We start from the raw sequence: 17,790 nt of genomic DNA, 5'->3' as shown, positions 1-17,790 counted from the left end.
TAGATAATGGATATGTGATATTCATTGGCAGGCATTTTGATGGAAGTCTCTTTTGGCAAAACATTAAACTTTTTCCCTTCAATGTTTGCATTCTCAAGTATTTGATAAACCTAACCTCCAAAGAACTACATCTCTTATGAGGACCTCAAAAATGAGATTTGGTGAAGAGAGGCTGAGAGGTTGGGAAGTCAGCTATCCATGTTACTTGAATAAAAATTAATTATTCTGTATTTTGACACCAATGTTTGGATGTGTCTTCAAAATTTTGACTTCGAAAAGATAATATAAATTTTTCCTATTTCTAAAACAAACCATCCAAGCAACTAGAATATTTAAAAAAGAAAACAGGTTAAAATGAGCACCTCATAAGAGAAAAGGTAAATGTTTCTAGATAAACAAAAGGTATTTGTTAGAATGCAATGGCTGTGGGGAAAACTGAATTTCCATGTCCAAAAGAATGAAAGTGGACTCTCATCTTATATCATACATGAAAATAAACTCAAAATGGATAAAAGACCTAAATGGAAGACTGAAACCATAAAACTTCTAGAGGAAGATATAGGGGGAAGGATCCTTGACACCAGCCATTGGCTTTGGCAATGACTTTTTAGATATCACACCAAAAGCTTTTGTAGCTCAGACTACAAAAGCAAAAATAAATAAATAGGGCTATATCAAACTAAAAATCTTCTGCACAAAAATTTAAAAATTAAAAATAATTTTAAATAACAAAATGAACAGGCAACCTGTAGATTGAGAAAAATGATTGCAAGAACATATCTAATAAAGTTACTATCCAAAATTTATAAAGAACTCTTACAACTTAAAGCAGAAAGAAATAACCTGATTAAAACACGGACGAAGACCTGAACAAACATTTCTACAAGAAAGACATAAAAATGGCCAAAAAAGTGCTCAGCATCACTAATCATATGTAGGATGAACAAGTCTAGAAATCTAATATGCAGCATGAAGACTAGAGTGAAAAATCTGTATTGTATTAGTAATTTTAAAAAAATAAGTAGATTTTAGCTGTCCTTGTCACAAAAACCATGTGAGGTAATGGAAATGGGAATTTATTTTAGTAACAATTTTATTCTGTGTATATATTTCATAACATGTTGTAAACCTCAATTATACACAGTAAATTTATTTTATTTTATTTTACTTTATTTTATTTTATTTTATTTTATTTTATTTTATTTTATTTTATTTTATTTTATTTTATTTTATTATTTTTAGATGGAATCTCACTCTGTCACCCAGACTGGAGTGTAGTGGTGTGATTTCAGTTCACTGCAACCTCTGCCTCTTAGGTTCCAGCGATTTTTCTGCCTCAGTCTCCTGAGAAGCTGGGATTACAGGCGCGCACCCCCACACCTGGCTAATTTTTTGTATGTTTTTTAGTAGAGACAGGGTTTCATCATGTTGGCCAGGCTGGTCTCAAACTCCTGACCTCAAGTGATGTGCCCACCTCGGCCTCTCAAAGTGCTGGGATTACAGGCGTGAGCCACTGCGTCCAGCCCCAGTAAACTTATTTTTAAAAAAGAAAATAGTGTGTAATACAAGGAAGTAAAAAAATACCAGTTTAAAAAGAGTCTGTAAAGTCGGGAGAAGATTTTGATTTGATTCCTTGACAAAGTGAAGCTCCTGAATATTTGCGGATATATAAGTAAACAGAGAGTGTGGTCTCAGAGAAAGTGCAATGAGTGTGTTATAAAGATCCCAGGATACTGCTCAGGTACTGTCTTAAGTTATATTTTGACCTTGGGCAAAATGTTTGATATTTTCCATTTTGTTTTGTTTTGACAGGCTACCTTATTTGAAAATATAGGTCTTATGAAGTATGAAGAAGTGCTTTCCACATTAGTTAAACTGGACTTTACAAAACCAATTTCAGATGAAAACATTACAGTGACTGACACCACCTTTAGTGGCATTCCAGTACGTTTGTATTTACCAAAAAGGAAGTCAGAAGGACAGAGACCGGCTGTAATTTATCTTCATGGTGGTGCCTTTATCATCGGAAGTTGCAGTAAGTGCACTTTATATGTGTATGTTACAAATTATACATGTTTATATTAAAATAGTTTGCATGCACACATGTAAAATTGGGAGAACATTTGCTGATACGATATTAATTTTTGTGGTATGTACATGTAGTTTAGCAAAGATATGATAGATTGTATCAATCATGGTTCATACATATTTCTTCATAGACCACTTGGCAAATAACATTATAAAAACACTAGATGAGATTTGTGCTTTAAAACCTTTATAATTAAATGAACTTACACTGACAGCGTAGAATGAGAAGTTCAAGTTAGTAAACTTGAAGTTTAGGTTTGAAATTACCTAAGGACCTGCCTTCAGTTTCAGAAAAACTGAAATGAATAAGATGTTTTAAGTGTTGAGTCAGCAATAATACAATTTGTAGCTACTGAGTAGGAAACACATGTCCAAGCTATAGACTGTGGTGGAACAATGATGTTGAGACTTAGAATCTAATGCATAACTTTGATCTTAAAATGAAAATATAACATTAGATAGAACGTTAGAAAATATAGCATAGAACTGAGTGAATAAAAATAGAACTGATAAAACAGCTCCTCCCTGGAAGTCTATGTTCCCATCTAATGTTTGGAGATGACCACAAGAGATACAGTGACGTAGCTGAGATGCATGCACACACATTCATATCCTTACTTTTAGCCTGTCAGGGAATATTACCACCACACAGCACAGAGTACAAAGGATATCATACTAGGTACTTAGAGGATGTTAGGAAGCAAACGATAATACTCCTTTCCTCAAAGAACCTACATCCTGATCATTATATCCAGAATTTTGGCTTCATGGTCTGTTATTTAAAAAAAAGCAAAAAATGCTACTGCAAGCAGCGGGGTGGTCAACTTTTATTTTGCTAGATAAGCACATTCTAGGAACAGATATTGTCCCAATTTTTGAGGTGCACTAACAGACACAGAGAGGTTAAGTAATTTTCTCAAAGTCCTACTGTTAGTAAGTGGTAGAACCAGTAGCCAAATGAGCTAGATCCACATTTAACCATCACACCACTGGTGAGCAGTCCTTCCATGTGTTCAATGTGGCTTATGAGAAGAATATCTGGCATTAGATTAATATTTTGTATTCAAAAAGACAGTAATGATTTAGTTCTTTTTGAAGAAAGAACTATGGTTGAATCTCTGAATATAGGAAACTTATAATGCTGATCATAATGTTATGTTCCGCTTAATTTCAGAGTTCTGGCTTATTCTAGTTAGAGTTCTACGGAAAACTACGGTAATGAGTGTTTCAGTTTTAGATAGTCAAGACATACATGTTCTTTCTTCTTTTCCATAGTTCTGCAAATATTGAGCAATACAAGATTTAAGCAGAGGACAGCCAAAATATTGTGCATGTTACTAATAAGGATTTAAAGGATGTATCTTTAGCTCTTGCTTAATGGGTCAGACTTGAGTTACACATATACCCAGGATCGTATTTAACAGTGCTGCACAATCACCAGTCTCTTCCTGGTGAAACCTGCCACAGAAGGGAGCGAGCATCCTGTCTCTGGGCCATCCTTGGTGAATGATGCCCCTTTGAAGCGTGCAACGCAGTGGAACTGGAAGGAGAGTTCTGATAGAAAAACTAGTGGGTCAGCAGGGCATGCCAAGTTTCTTTTCCCATTGTCACTAATCAGATGTCTTTGTTTCTGATGAGGAATGATTTGGTCAGTGAAGGATTAGGAAGGTTTTGTTACTCTGACAGAGGTCCTTTCACATGATGACAAAAATGAAGATTATAAAGATTCCACCAATTAATTACAATCTATACTTCTGTCATGTTTCATGAGTATCATGAGTTTTCCATTGCTCTTTATTTACAGGGTATACTTTTATATTTATTTCTTTCATTTCAGAGAATTCGGCTTATGACTTGCTGAACAGAGAGACGGCAAACAAACTTGATGCTGTTGTTGTGGGAGTGGAGTAAGATAAAAAAAAAAATGCTATGATCCTTGCCCTCAGGACGTAGGGTTGATTTCCAAAGAAAGTCACCCAAGCCTCGAAAGTGGCTTGAATTGTAGGGAGTTTTTGTTTATACTAAAATCTTTTACTCCTGTTATAATATCCATGTCTACTCAAAAGGACCCAATTTTCCTTTCATCTCTTCCTTTGTAGTTAACTCTGAGAGGCATTGAAGGGTGAACATTTGGGCAACACAGCTGTGAAAATCTCCGGTAACATAAAGGTCCTAGAAGGACCCAGCTTAATCCCCATATAATAAACATAGAAAGAGGGAGCTAGTTATCCATTCCACATTTGGGATGTTGGGTTTTATTTCAGCTGGTAATAGGAAAATAAATTTTACAGATACTTAGGGTTGGAGGAACGTCAAATGACAGATGTTGGGACTATATGATAATTTCAAGTCATTCTCAAAATTAGAGATCTTAGTAGTTCACAATTTTTTGTTAAAGTTTCTAACAATACGTGAGAAAGACTGATGATTGTCCAAAATGTCCAACACTTTCTGATGTATTCAGGTGTACTCTGTACTTCTAAAACCATCATCCTCAGGATGAAGAACTTTTTCCATCTTTCCTGCCGATTTCAGAGTGCAGAAATACACTTAGAGACTTTCAGCATCCCTATGAAAAGAGAAAATGGTGTAAATTCTTGTGAGAAATTAATAGGATCAAATAGAACATACAAATTGAACTAATGCCATCCTGTTTATTATTGCTGCTTTAGAGAAACCAGAAGAATCCCTTATGCTTTCAGAGATATTTCTAACTTATACTAAGTAGGATATTCTCCCTTTTACTCTATAGGTTTAACCTGTTTAACCTAGTATGCCACTTTATCATTTTTAAATATACTTCTAAAATGGTAATATATAGAATATCTGGTTCAAGAATTTTATCAAGTAATTTTATCATAAATTACAAATTTATCATAAGTAATTTCATCAATTACTTAAGATATTTGTTGTTCTTTGCCCATGTTTAAAGTAACAATCACATTTTCGATATGTTATTTTGTTTAGATTATACTATATTTTAGATACTTGAGATACAGATTATAGTATGACAAAACTGCTAGGACCATCTTTGTAATGTTTATTGCCTAGTATTGCCATATGAATAATTTACTAACTGTAATTATGGATATTAAGATTACTACTATCAATAGAAATTAAAAATTGGACAGTTCACTAGCTCCTATATTAGAAGGCAAAGTATATAATATATATATAAAACCACATACATATATATATATAGTAATTAAAAGATACTGCAATAATTTACCTTACAAATAAATTGCAATGATCAAGGAAGATTCTTTGCTATACTTAAATATTATTTACATTTCAAAGCTTTTATTTTGAATCAAGTTTTCAGGTAGTGCTCATGATATGAAATGAGACAAGCAATCTTATAGAATTTTGACGTAAATACATTGCTAATACAAGATATCTACAAATAATTTACTTTCATATTTTCTCCTTTTAAAAAATATTTTGTGCCTTCCCAACAATAGCTCTGAAAATTGTTGACCCAGAAAACATAGGCAACAAAAACAAAAATAACCAAATATGATTACACCAAACTAAAAGCTTCTGTGCAGCAAAATAGTTAACACTCTACAGAGACAGCCTATAGATTGAGAGAAAATACTTGCAAGCCATACATCTGATTAGGGGTTAATATCAAAAATATTTGTATTTTGAGCTCAAACAATTTAATAAGAAAATAAAAAGCTTAGTTAAAAAATGGGTGAGAAATTTGATAGACATTTCTCAAAAGAAGACATTCAAATGGGCAGCAGATACATGAAAAAAATACTCAACATTGCTAATCATGAGAGAAGTGCAAATTAAAACCACAATGAGATATCATCTCACACTTGTCAAAATGGCTATTATAAAAAGATGGAAGTTAACAAGTGTCGGCACTGGTGTTGAGAAAAGGAAACCCTTGTATAGCATTGGTGGGAGTGTAAATTAGTACAATCATTATGGAAAAGTCTACTGAGTTTCTTCAAAAAACTAAAATTAGAACCCGGGAGGCGGAGCTTGCAGTGAGCCGAGATCCGGCCACTGCACTCCAGCCTGGGCAACAGACTCCGTCTCAAAAAAAAAAAAAAAAAAAAAAAAAACTAAAATTAGAATTACTATAAAATTCAGCAATCTACTGCTGGGTATCTGCCCAAAAAAATGGAAATTGATTTGTCAGAGACATGTCCTCACTCCCATGTTCATTGCAGCACTATTCACAATAGCCAAGATGTGAAATCAACCAAAGTGTCCATCAACAGATGAATGGATAAAGAAAATGTGGTACATATACACAAGGGAATACTGTTCAGCCTCAAAAAAGAGGAAATTCTGTAATTTGCGACTGCATGGATGGAACTGGAGAATATTATCCTAAATGAGATAAGCCGGGCACAGAAAGACAAATACCACAGGTTCTCACATATATGTGGAAAGTAAAATCATTGAATTCACAGAAGCAGAGGGTAGAATGGTGGTTACAGAGGCCAGTGGTTAGGACCAATGGGGAGATAATGGTTAAAGGATACAAAATCTGTTAAAAAAGAGGAATTCTTTTTTAGTTCTATTGCACAATACAGGGAATATACTTAGTAATGTTGAACAACATTGCAAAGAGAATAAATATGTTTTTGCCACAAAAATATTAAGTATTTGAGGTAATGGATATACTAGCAAGCTCATTTTAATTATTTCATATTATGTTATGTTATATTCATAAATCATAACATCACTTTGAAACCCATACATTTATAAAATCATAATTTAATTAAAATTTATGTAATACTTTCTAAATAAAAGTCTTTACAAATCGTTATTGTCAATTTAAAGTAAAAGTTTTTTCTTGAGCCACCAACTACATTGAGAATCTGATGAATAGTACAGGGTACCACCCCTCCTGATTGCTCTTCTGTTGAAAATTTTATTAGAGTGAAGACACATCCTTCTCTTTCTCATCTCCCTATAGAGCCAACATTTTAGAACTTTTATACCGGTGTCTACTTTTTATTTTAAAACAAAAGTTAGTAGTAAGCCAGGTTTAATTGATGAAATTAAACTCAAAGTAGGGCCAATTATGTTCGATGGATCGGTTGCTTAAATTGGTAGATATTTGGATATATATAACCAAAGATTAATCATAAATGCTTTGTTGCTTTTTTTTTTTCTTTCTGAAGCTTTAGACTATCTCCTCAATATTATTTCCCTGCTGCCATTGAAGACATTCTTTCTGTGGTCAAGTTCTTTCTACAGGACAAAATTATTGAACGATATAGAGTGGATCCCATGCGAATCTGTATTGCAGGTGATAGCAGCGGGGGTGCATTGACAGCAACAGTGACTCAGCTGGTATGTTCTATGTCTTATGTATGTTTACAATTCACATACATACTGTAATTTGAATACAAGAGAATCATTGTATTTCAGTTACAATCTTTCTATTGGTCTTATATTTTCAACTTTGAAATAGCAAAAATGAACAAACATACAAACAACTTTCTGTCCCTTTTTGTATAATTATACCTTAGATAGATATGGCTTTAAAGGCATTGAGGGGACATTGCACATAATGTTAAATAAGGCTCTTATTTGTCCCATCAATTTTAAGAAAACTATGCCAATGTCCAGGGCTACTATTTAATATGACAGAGGCTTGTTTTTCTCCTTAGGTCAATTGTAAGCGTAAACCATGTTTTAAATCCTGTAGAGTATCATCAGATAACATCGTCCCTGTGTCATGCTTCTGTAGAAGAATCACTACTGTGACAGAGAAAATTTGCCTGATGTTAAAACCCTTGTCATATGTAATTAAATAACTGCCCAAATAAACATTGAAAAACGATTTCAGTCTAATATGTAATTCCCACTGCCAAACTTTTATTTAATGAAACAAAATTGACATAAGCAGAGGGATACCCTTTTCAATTATAGAACAGCCCCTGCTTATAAAAGGGATGTAGTCTCAAAGGTTAGTTTGTAAGTTCTTATTGTGCCTTTAAGTAAAAATAAAACAAAATAAAACCACCATGAATGAAGGTGACTTCTCGGCATATCCCATTTAGCATGAGGGGAAATGGGCTGGGTGTGGTGGCGCATGCCTGTAATCCCAGCACTTTGGGAGGCTTAGGCGGGCGGATCACGAGGTCACGAGTTTGAGACCAGCCTTACCAATACGGTGAAATCCCGTCTCTACTAAAAATACAAAAATTAGCCGAATTAGCCAGGCGTGTTGTCACGCATCTGTAATCCCAGCTACTCAGAGGGCTGAGGCAGGAGAATCACTTGAACCCGGGAGGCGGAGGTTGCAGTGAGCCAAGATCGCAGCACTACACTCCAACCTGACAACAGAGTGAGATTCCGTCTCAAAAAAAAAAAAAAAAAAAAAAAAAAAAAAAAAAAAAAAAAAAAAAAATTTGGAAATGAACTTAAATCCTGTTCCTCTCTTCATGATCTCAGAGGCCCTCTGGGCCCTTAACTTTGAGGATCCATGTGTCTTCAAGCAGATGAAGCAAGTGGAGTTGTGATCATGGATTAAAACCTTCGCTGTCTTCAGTGGCAAACTGATGAGCAGAGAGAGAGAGAGAGTTCAGGGCAGCACTCTCAACATAGGGTAGAGGGCAGATAATGTCGAGGAGAGCTTTCTAACAAGCAGAGCAGAGTGGAGGGTGGAGTAAGGGATTAAATGCTTATGTGCAGTTATTCCTAGGCCACATGTCTGTATGTAGATCTTTGAATGTAATAATTTTAAAGTTTCTAAAAAGGTTTTCGAAAATTATTCCAATAATATCAATAGTATATGTTACCTATCTCTAAACTGGTCATTTCACCTTTTAAGGTAACTTTCCCTGCCCTTATTAAATTATAAAATTTGGATTAAATTAATACCTTAAATTATTAATACAACAATCCATACAAAGCCTATAAAGTTCTAAAAAGTTTTTCAGAAATTATCTGAATATTCTTTGTTTATGTGGAATGATGAAAACATCATCACACAAATAGAAGCTATGACAAGAATAAAATAAAAAGTTTTATTAACAAACCTCCAAAGCAGGAAATGATTTTTCTAAAAGAAAAACAAGAGGTATAGACAGCAGCTCAAAAGATGTGTACTCTCTGGTTTTAGATAGGCTCAAAACTTCTTATTGCCAATATCTGTTCTGAATTGCAGTGTAAATAAATTCTCGAGGCATGCCGCTTCTTCCATAGTTAGTCTTACTGCCTTAGGGTAGATTTTCAGAAGTAGAAAAACTTGTGTTTAAGGTTTGAGAGACATACTGTTTGTTCAATGAGTTTTACCAGTTTGCTTAGACACTAGAAATGTAGATAGGTGTGGGATTCATTCCAATCCCACATGCAGTACATAATCATATTTACAATGATCTTATTTTTTTGTACAGTGGTAAAGGGATATTATTTCCACTATAGTTTTGATGTACATTTCTTTCACTACCAGTGAAATAGAATACTTTTTACTGGTAAAATTAAAAATGTGAATGATTTCATTTCCTCCTGAATAAGCTCTCTATTCACAGTCTTTGCTAATTTGTTTCATAGAATATTTTTCTTTAAAGAGTACAATTATTTGTTAACTAAGGATAACCTTTGTCTGGAATTTATTTTTGTGAATCTGTTTGTATTTTTTATGTGGATATAGGCTTGTGCATCTTCTAAAAATTTTTTCTTTTTTTTACACTTAGAAAACTTTAAACTTGTAAAATATTGGAAAAACCTGGTTATTATTATTTTTCTTTATTATTTTTCCCATTGCCTTTAATCTTACAAAAACTTTCTGGTTTAGAAACTTGATACAATTATTTCATATAAAGTATATATTTATCATATGTCTACGTATAATCTGTTCTATCTCTAAAATCATTAATATACTAATGCCTCTGTGTTACTAACATTATAGCCTTTGATAGGCTTTCATATCTTACGGAGTTAATGTTTTCAATTATTTTTCCTATTTTAATTTAACGTTTATTGTATCTTTTCACCTGCCAAACCACATCAGACTTTACCTGTGTCTCTTCAAACAAAAATGGAGCCAAGCTAATCGTTTACCTGCTAGAACATGAACATTTTCAGAAAAGATAATTCTTTTCCACTGCCTATAGTGATAACACTAAATATAGTTAATATTTATTGAACACTTACTACATTCCTGGAACTCTTCCTCATGAGTTTCATCTCATTTTCACCATACAAAAGCCATATACAGTATTGACTAATAAAATCATTAATTTAGAGATCAGAAAACTGCGGCTTTGAAAAGTTAGGAGAGTTTATCAGCACAATGCCATAAAATGAATATGTTGTAAAGCCAGAACTCAAACTAACCGTGAAGAGCTCCAAGGCCTGTACTTTCAAACTCTGTGTGATATTTCTTTTCAGTCTCTTCTCTGCTAGTAGATTGGGTATTGGATATCATATCACTGAGTATGCTTTTGAATGTGAGACTGTTTTAGTGCATTGCTTCAGGGGGACAGAGAGTGGTATGTGTGGTTGCTTTGGAGAAGTAGGGAGCAGAGACTGGAAGGATTAATCCTCAAGGTAGAGAGGATGGAGTCTGCAGGGCAGAAGTTTGATGATATTGAGCACCCAGAAAGCCCCAACTGGAAGTCCCCTAGCAGCCAGTATGGGTTGAGTATGTGTTCTAGGATAAAGCAAAAATAACCTCTCTCACTGGGATTTATTTATGGTTGCCCATAGTTTATCCAGGCACTGTCAGACCTTCTTCATGCTGTAATGAAGGAAAGGAATGAGGGAGCCTATGGGAAAAGGGAAATTAGTGGGAATTACAACTAAACTCGATGTTCTAGGTGAAAAAAATAATTGGTAATTTAGGTGAGGAAGATTTCTCACTAGGTTAAATACTCACTGAATATCTTGTGCATATCTATTGTCATTTTTGGGAGGCCACACATAGGAGGGTGAGACTTGGAAGACCAGATACTACACACCCAAATCACTGGATAAATGGGGGATGCACTTGTGAATCAGTGACAAGGTCCAGAGGTGGAATATAGAAGACTCAGGGATGATGTGCTTGGTGCAGGGAATGAAATAAGACTCTTGAAAAGGACATCTAGCCCAGGAAAGAGCTATGTCGAGTTGGATGATCTTGAAGCCATTTGGGACATGAGAGCATATTCAGTAGTGCTTCAGTCTTTCTGGAGCAGGATAAATACCAGGCACAGGTGACTATGGAAGTTACTGCTTTGAAAAGTCTGCTGAAATCAGTAGGAGCCACTGAGAGATCCCAAACCTGTCTGAGTAGGAATTAAATTTATAGATCAGCACTTTTCAGCACTTTGCAACTGTACTCAACTGACATATCTCCTTAGGATGGGCCCACATCCTGCTGGTGTGGAGCTAAAGGAGCAATGAAAAAAAGTCCAAAGGCAAAGTAGAGCCAAGAGTAAGCTGCTAAATAAAAACCTTCAAAAACCTAAGCACTTAATCTAAAGAGGTCAGTGGAAGATGGCAACGAGGTGCTGAGAAGGTATGGGAGAATAAATACTGATACCAAGATAATCAGGAATAACAATGGCATGTTGAGGACATGTACATGAGATGCCTATATGAGCACTTTAAAAGAAAACACACATGCACACACACACAATTGGTGTGTTAAAGGTACCAGACTAATCTGTACTCTCCCTTTAAGATATAGTTCCTGACCTCCAAATTTTTCTTTTTTGTTTTTTCTTTTTAATTATTGTGGGTACATAGTAGGTATATACGTCTAGGGTGTGCAAGATGTTTTGGTGCAGGTATTCAATGTGAAATAAGCACATACTGAAAAATGAAGTATCTATCTCCTCTAGCATTTATCCTTTGAGTTTCAAACAATCCAATTATACTGTTTATTTTAAAATATACACGTAAGTTATTATTGACTGTAATTACCTTGTTTTGCTATCAAATAGTAGGTCATCATTCTTTCTATTTTTTGTGCCCATTAACCATCCTCTCTTCTCTCCCATCCTTCCAATACCTTTCCCAGCCTCTAGTAACCATTCTACTCTCTAGGTCAATGAGTTCAATTGCTTCTATTTTTACATCCCACAAATAATTAAGAAAATGCATGTTTGTCTTTCTGTGCCTGTCTTATTTCATTTAACATAATAATCTCCAGTTCCATCCATGGTTTTGCAAAGGACTGGATGTCATTCTTTTTTACTGCTGACTAGTACTCCATTGTGTGTATGTACCACATTTTCTTTATCCATTCATCTATTGATGGACACTTAGGTTGCTTTCAAATCTTAGCTTACAATGTTTCAGCATTGTAAACAGTGTTGCAACAAACAGGAGTGCAGATATCTTTTCAACATACTGATTTTCTTTCTTTTGGGTATATGTCCAACAGTGGGATTGTTGGATCATATGGTAGCTCAATTTTTAGTTTTCTGAGGAAGCTCCAAACTGCTCTCCACAGTGGTTGTAGTAATTTACATTCCCATCAACAGTGTACAAGGGTTCCTTTTTCTCTACACCCTTGCCAGCATTTGTTATTGCCTATCTTTGGATATAAGCCATTTTAACTGGGATGAGATGGTATCTCATATAGTTTTGATTTGCATTTGTCTGATGATCAATGATGTTGAGCACCTTTTCATATGCCTCTTTGCCATTTTTATGTCTTCTTTTGAGAAATGTCTATTCAAATCTTTCACCCATTTTTTGGATCAGTTTATTAGATATTTTCTATTGAGTTGTTTGAGCTCCTTATATATTCTGGTTATTAATCCCTTGTCAGATGGGTAGTTTGCAAATATCTTCTCCTAATCTGTGGGTTGTCTTTTCACTTTGTTGATTGTTTCCTTGCTTTGAAGAAGTTTTTTAACTTGATGTGATCCCATTTGTCCGTTTTTGCTTTGGTTGCCTGAACTTGTGGGGTATTATTCAAGAAATCTTAGCCCAGACCAATGTCCTGGAGTGGTTTCCCAATATTTTCTTGTAGCAGTTTCATAGTTTGAGGTTTAGATTTAAGTCTTTAATCTATTTTGATTCAACTTTTGTAAGTGGTGATAGATAGCGATCTAGTCTTATTCCTCTGCATATGAATATCCAGTTTTCCAAACACCATGTGTTGAAGAGAATGTCTTTTCCACAGTGTATGTTCTTAGCACCTTTGTCAAGAATGAGTTCACTGTAGGTGTGTGGATTTGCTTTTGGTTTCTCTATTCTGTTCCATTGGTCTATGTGTCTCTTTTCATGCCATCACCATGTTGTTTTGGTTATCATACCTCTGTAGCATAATGTAAACTCAAGTAATGTGATCTCTCCAGGTCTGGTTTTGTTTTTTGTCTTTTTTTACTTTTTTTTGCTCATGATAGTTTTGTCTATTTCAGGATCATCTTTCTATTTCTGTGAAGAATGTCATTGGTATTTTGATAGTGATTGCATTGAATCTGTAGATTACTTTGAGTACTGTGAACATTTTAGTAATATTGATTCTTCCAATCAAAGAACATGAAATAGTTTGCCATTTGTTGGTGTCCTCTTTAATTTTCTTCATCAGTGTTTCATAGCTTTCATTATAGATATCTTTCACTTCTTTCGTAAAATTAATTCTTAGGTATTCAATTTCATTTGTGGCTATTGTAAATGGCATTACTTTTTAAATTTCCTTTTCACAGTTTTCACTATTGGCATATATATATATATCAGTTATATATATATATATATATATATATCAGATTTACATTTGTCTGATGATCAATGATGTTGAGCACTTTTTCTTATTCCTGTTTGCCATTTGTATGTCTTCTTTTGATACTGATATATGTATATAACTGATATATATAAAACAGATATATATATATAAACATTTTTTTATGTTGACTTTGTATCCTGCAACTTTATTTATTTTTCAAATCAGTTCTAATAGTTTTCTTGTGGAGTCTTTAGTTTTTTCCTAATGTAAGACCACATTGCCAGCAAACAAGGATAATTTGACTACTTCCTTTCCCATATGGATGCCTTTTATGTTTCTCTTGTCTGATTGCTCTAGCTAGAATTTCTAGTACTATGTTGAATAGCAGTAGTGACAGTGGGTGTATTAATCCATTTTCATGCTGCTGATAAAGACATACCGAAACTAGGAGGAAAACAAGGTTTAATTGGACTTACAGTTCTACATAGCTGGGGAGGTCTCATAATCATGGCAGGAGGTGAAAGTAACTTCTTACGCTGCGGCAGCAAGAGAAAAATGAGGAAGAAGCAAAAGCAGAAACCCCTGAAAAATCCATCAGATCTTGTGAGACTTATTCACTATCATGAGAATAGCACGGGAAAGACTGGCCTCCATAATTCAATTACTTCCCACTGGTTCCCTCCCACACTATGTGGAAATTCTGGGAGATACAATTCAAGTTGAGATTTGGGTGGGAACACAGCCAAACCATATCATTCCTCCCCTGGCCCCTCCAAATCTCATGTCCTCACATTTCAAAACCAATCATGCCTCCACAACAGTCCCCCTAAAGTCTTTACTAATGTCAACTTTAACCCAAAAGTCCACAGTCCAAAGTCATATCTGAGACAAGACAAGCCTGTTCTGCCTATGAGCCTGTAAAATCAAAAGCAAACTAGTTATTTCCTAGATACAGTGGGAGTACAGCTATTGGGTAAATACAGCCATTCCAAATGGCAGAAATTGGCCAAAACAAAGGGGTTACAGGCCCCATGCAAGTCCCAAATCCAGCAGGGCATTCAAATTTTAAAGCTCCAGAATGATTTCCTTTGACTGCAGATCTCACATCCAGGTCAAACTGATGCAAGAGGTAGGCTCCCATAATCTTGGGCAGCTCTGCCCCTGTGGCTTTGCAGGGTACAACCTCCCTCCTGGCTGCTTTCATAGGCTGGTGTTGAGTGTCTGCAGCTTTTCCAAGCACGTGGTGCAAGCTGTCATTGGATCTACCATTCTGGGGTCTAGAGGATGGTAGCCCTGTTCTCACAGTTCCACTAGGCAGTGCCCCAATAGGTCCTCTGAGGGGACTCCAATCCCACATTTCCCTTCCGCACTGCCCTAGCAGGGAGGTGTCAGCAATTCAAGATTGTCTTCCTAATATCTCCAGTACCTCTTTCAGTGAAGTTAAAACCCGTTACTGTGATTGTTCACCTGATTTTTTATTCTTAGGGAGGTGCTTTTTTGCATGGATAGTTGTTCAATTTGATATTCCTATGGACAGGATGATTGGTGGAGGCTTCTATTTGGCCATCTTACTTGTCCTCCTTGAATAAAACAGTTTAATATTCCTGAGATGTAGTATAAATATTTTGAAAATAGTCATTGAGTATTGTTGGTTTTGTAAGTTTATCTTATAATAACTCATGTTATTGAAGACTTGAACTTCTATAGCTTAAAAATCTTTGGCTAACTCACATTTTATTATATATTTTCAGCTAAAGAATGACCCAGGATTCAAAAATAAAATTAAGGCTCAAGCTTTAATTTACCCTGGTTTACAAGTACTTGATTCCTTAGTGCCATCTCAACAAGAAAATGAACATGGCCCGTTGCTAACAAGAGATATGGCAATTAAAATGGCATGCTTATATTTGACCAGAGATGAAGCACTTCCTCAGGCAATGAGAAAAAACCAACATATGCCTCAAGAATCAAGACATCTGTTAAAGTTTGTCAACTGGAGTAACTTTCTTCCTGATAAATATAAAAAGAACTATATTTATATGGAACCACTTCTTGGAAGACTTAATTTATCATATCCAGCACTTTTGGATAGTAGGTTATCACCCTTGTTAGTGAATGATTCCCAGTTACAAAAGTGTCCATTAACTTATATCCTCACCTGTCAATATGATATTCTAAGAGATGATGGACTTATGTATGTCACACGACTTCAAAATGTTGGAGTTAATGTTGTTCATGATCATTTAGAGGATGGATTTCATGGATCTCTATCATTCATGTCATCACCATTTTATTTACAATTAGGCATTAGAATAAAAGATAAGTATATTAGTTGGTTAGAAGAAAATCTATAAATCTATAAATCATACATGTCAGTAGATAATCATTTAGTTAGTATTATAATCCAAAGATTATGTTTTAAAGTCTTGTGAGTTTAAAGGACAGAACAATGGTATGAGTTTGGGATACATCAAAGTTTAAATCAGACTACGTTTAAATCTAAGTTTAAATTGTGCACTTTTGAACAAATTATTTAGTTTTTCTACTCTTAAACCTTGCTAAAATGAAGACATTGTTGTATTATTGCAATTTTATTTATTTTGCTTGATAAACACTAAATATTCACTAATATCAGTAAAGTATAAAAGTGAGTATGGTTATAGGCAAAGTAGGCATAACAGTTTCCGGGCAGTGATAGGAATGGTAATGGCAAGTGAGGAGAAAATTTAAGGAAGGAAAATTGCAATGACATTTGTATGGGGTTATCACTACATTATATTGCAACCATTTTTTTGTATTAGGTATGGTTCATACATTATTTGTATCTGCCCAATGTAAATTCTGTTAGTTTTTTTTCCCATTTACTTAATAAAAATAAAGTCTGATTTCAAATGTATTGCTAAGATTCTTTGCCTATAGAAGAAGAAAAAAAATTAATTCTGTACTATAAATTATTTCTATAGCCTGAAATTTTCACCCTTACTCAAACTTAGCAAAATCACTACAAACTTTTAGCAAATTTTACTACATTGATTACTATGTGCAGATTCTTAATCCAAGGAGCTTCCTAACCAACTATATGTGTCAGCCAAAATTATTTATTCCGTTATTTTGAATTCCCAGATTAAATCATATATCCTCATACAAGATATGTAAGTAGCAAGATATTTAAGCTGATAATCTCTGAAGCTTTTGACTTCCTTGTGATGATGAGTCCAATGTTCATGTCAGCCTATACCAACCTCACAATTAAAATGCATTCCCATTACAAGGCATTCAAAGTAATGTCTAATTTTTGAGGTCATTGTGATGCTGCCGTTTGCCTGATACTGTTTTCTGTGTACTGGGTCTTTTATTAATGCTGACTGAATATGGTATTGTGTAAATTTATGTGTTCCTGTTGATTTGATTGATAATCAAATACCAAAACTTTTTTCTTTTGATCTGCAGCTTATTCACTTGCTGTTTGGTCATCTCAACAAAAATCTGTTCACTAATTTTCAGCAGACTTTACCGTATATCTCTCTTCACTAAAATTCAAATACTGAGCTGCATTTCATAAGCTTGAGAATGTGTCGATGAATGTTTTCTTTGCTGTTAGTTGTTCCATGATATGTATAAAGCTATGACCTCCTGTGCAATAATGATCTGGTTGTTTCACTTACAAATCATAAGGGACCTTGATAAACTCATTTTAAACCAGAATTGTCACAAGAAAACTTGTTTGCCTGACTTAACTAATAATCATTTAGGTCATGTGAGTAGGTATTATATGTTCAAGGTTTGTTTTGCGAACATTGTACACCAGGAAAAGTCTGTAGACTAATTGCAGCATTCATGCATGTATTTGTTCATTGATTCATTCAGAAACTTTATTGAGTATTTTGTATAATGGCTAAATTTCAAATAAGTCATGAGCATGGAGAAAAGATTAGAAAACTGTCATTTTTTGGTTCACAGTGCAAATATTTTGAAGTAAGTTATTTAAACATTAAATACACTTATACAGCATGGAACATAAAAGTAAAGAAGAATTAAATGTGAATTATAAAAATTCAGTT

The 17,790-nt window shown here is 34.4% G+C and overlaps 1 protein-coding gene across 1 annotated transcript; it reads left to right on the top strand.

Annotated features, from left to right (window-relative positions):
* Positions 1-1,988: 1,988 nt before the first annotated feature.
* Positions 1,989-16,083, top strand: LOC115899628 (arylacetamide deacetylase-like 2). Its single transcript, XM_030937567.1, has 4 exons — positions 1,989-2,035; positions 3,926-3,995; positions 7,239-7,410; positions 15,481-16,083. Exons 3-4 carry the CDS (start codon positions 7,348-7,350, stop codon positions 16,081-16,083), a joined length of 666 nt encoding a protein of 221 aa, XP_030793427.1. The 5' UTR covers positions 1,989-2,035; positions 3,926-3,995; positions 7,239-7,347.
* The last annotated feature ends 1,707 nt before the right edge of the window (positions 16,084-17,790 follow it).

The sequence above is a fragment of the Rhinopithecus roxellana genome, chromosome 1 (assembly GCF_007565055.1).
Source record: "Rhinopithecus roxellana isolate Shanxi Qingling chromosome 1, ASM756505v1, whole genome shotgun sequence".
In the NCBI taxonomy this organism is placed as follows: domain Eukaryota; kingdom Metazoa; phylum Chordata; class Mammalia; order Primates; family Cercopithecidae; genus Rhinopithecus; species Rhinopithecus roxellana.
This window is presented reverse-complemented; position numbering and strand designations above follow the sequence as displayed.

What these genes read in the sequence shown, in the direction of transcription:
- LOC115899628 (XM_030937567.1), top strand. Translation starts at nt 7,348, where the DNA reads ATGCGAATCTGTATTGCAGGTGATAGCAGCGGGGGTGCATTGACAGCA. An exon ending in CAGCAACAGTGACTCAGCTG is followed by an intron (nt 7,411 to 15,480) that starts GTATGTTCTATG and finishes ATATATTTTCAG; the next exon opens with CTAAAGAATGACCCAGGATT.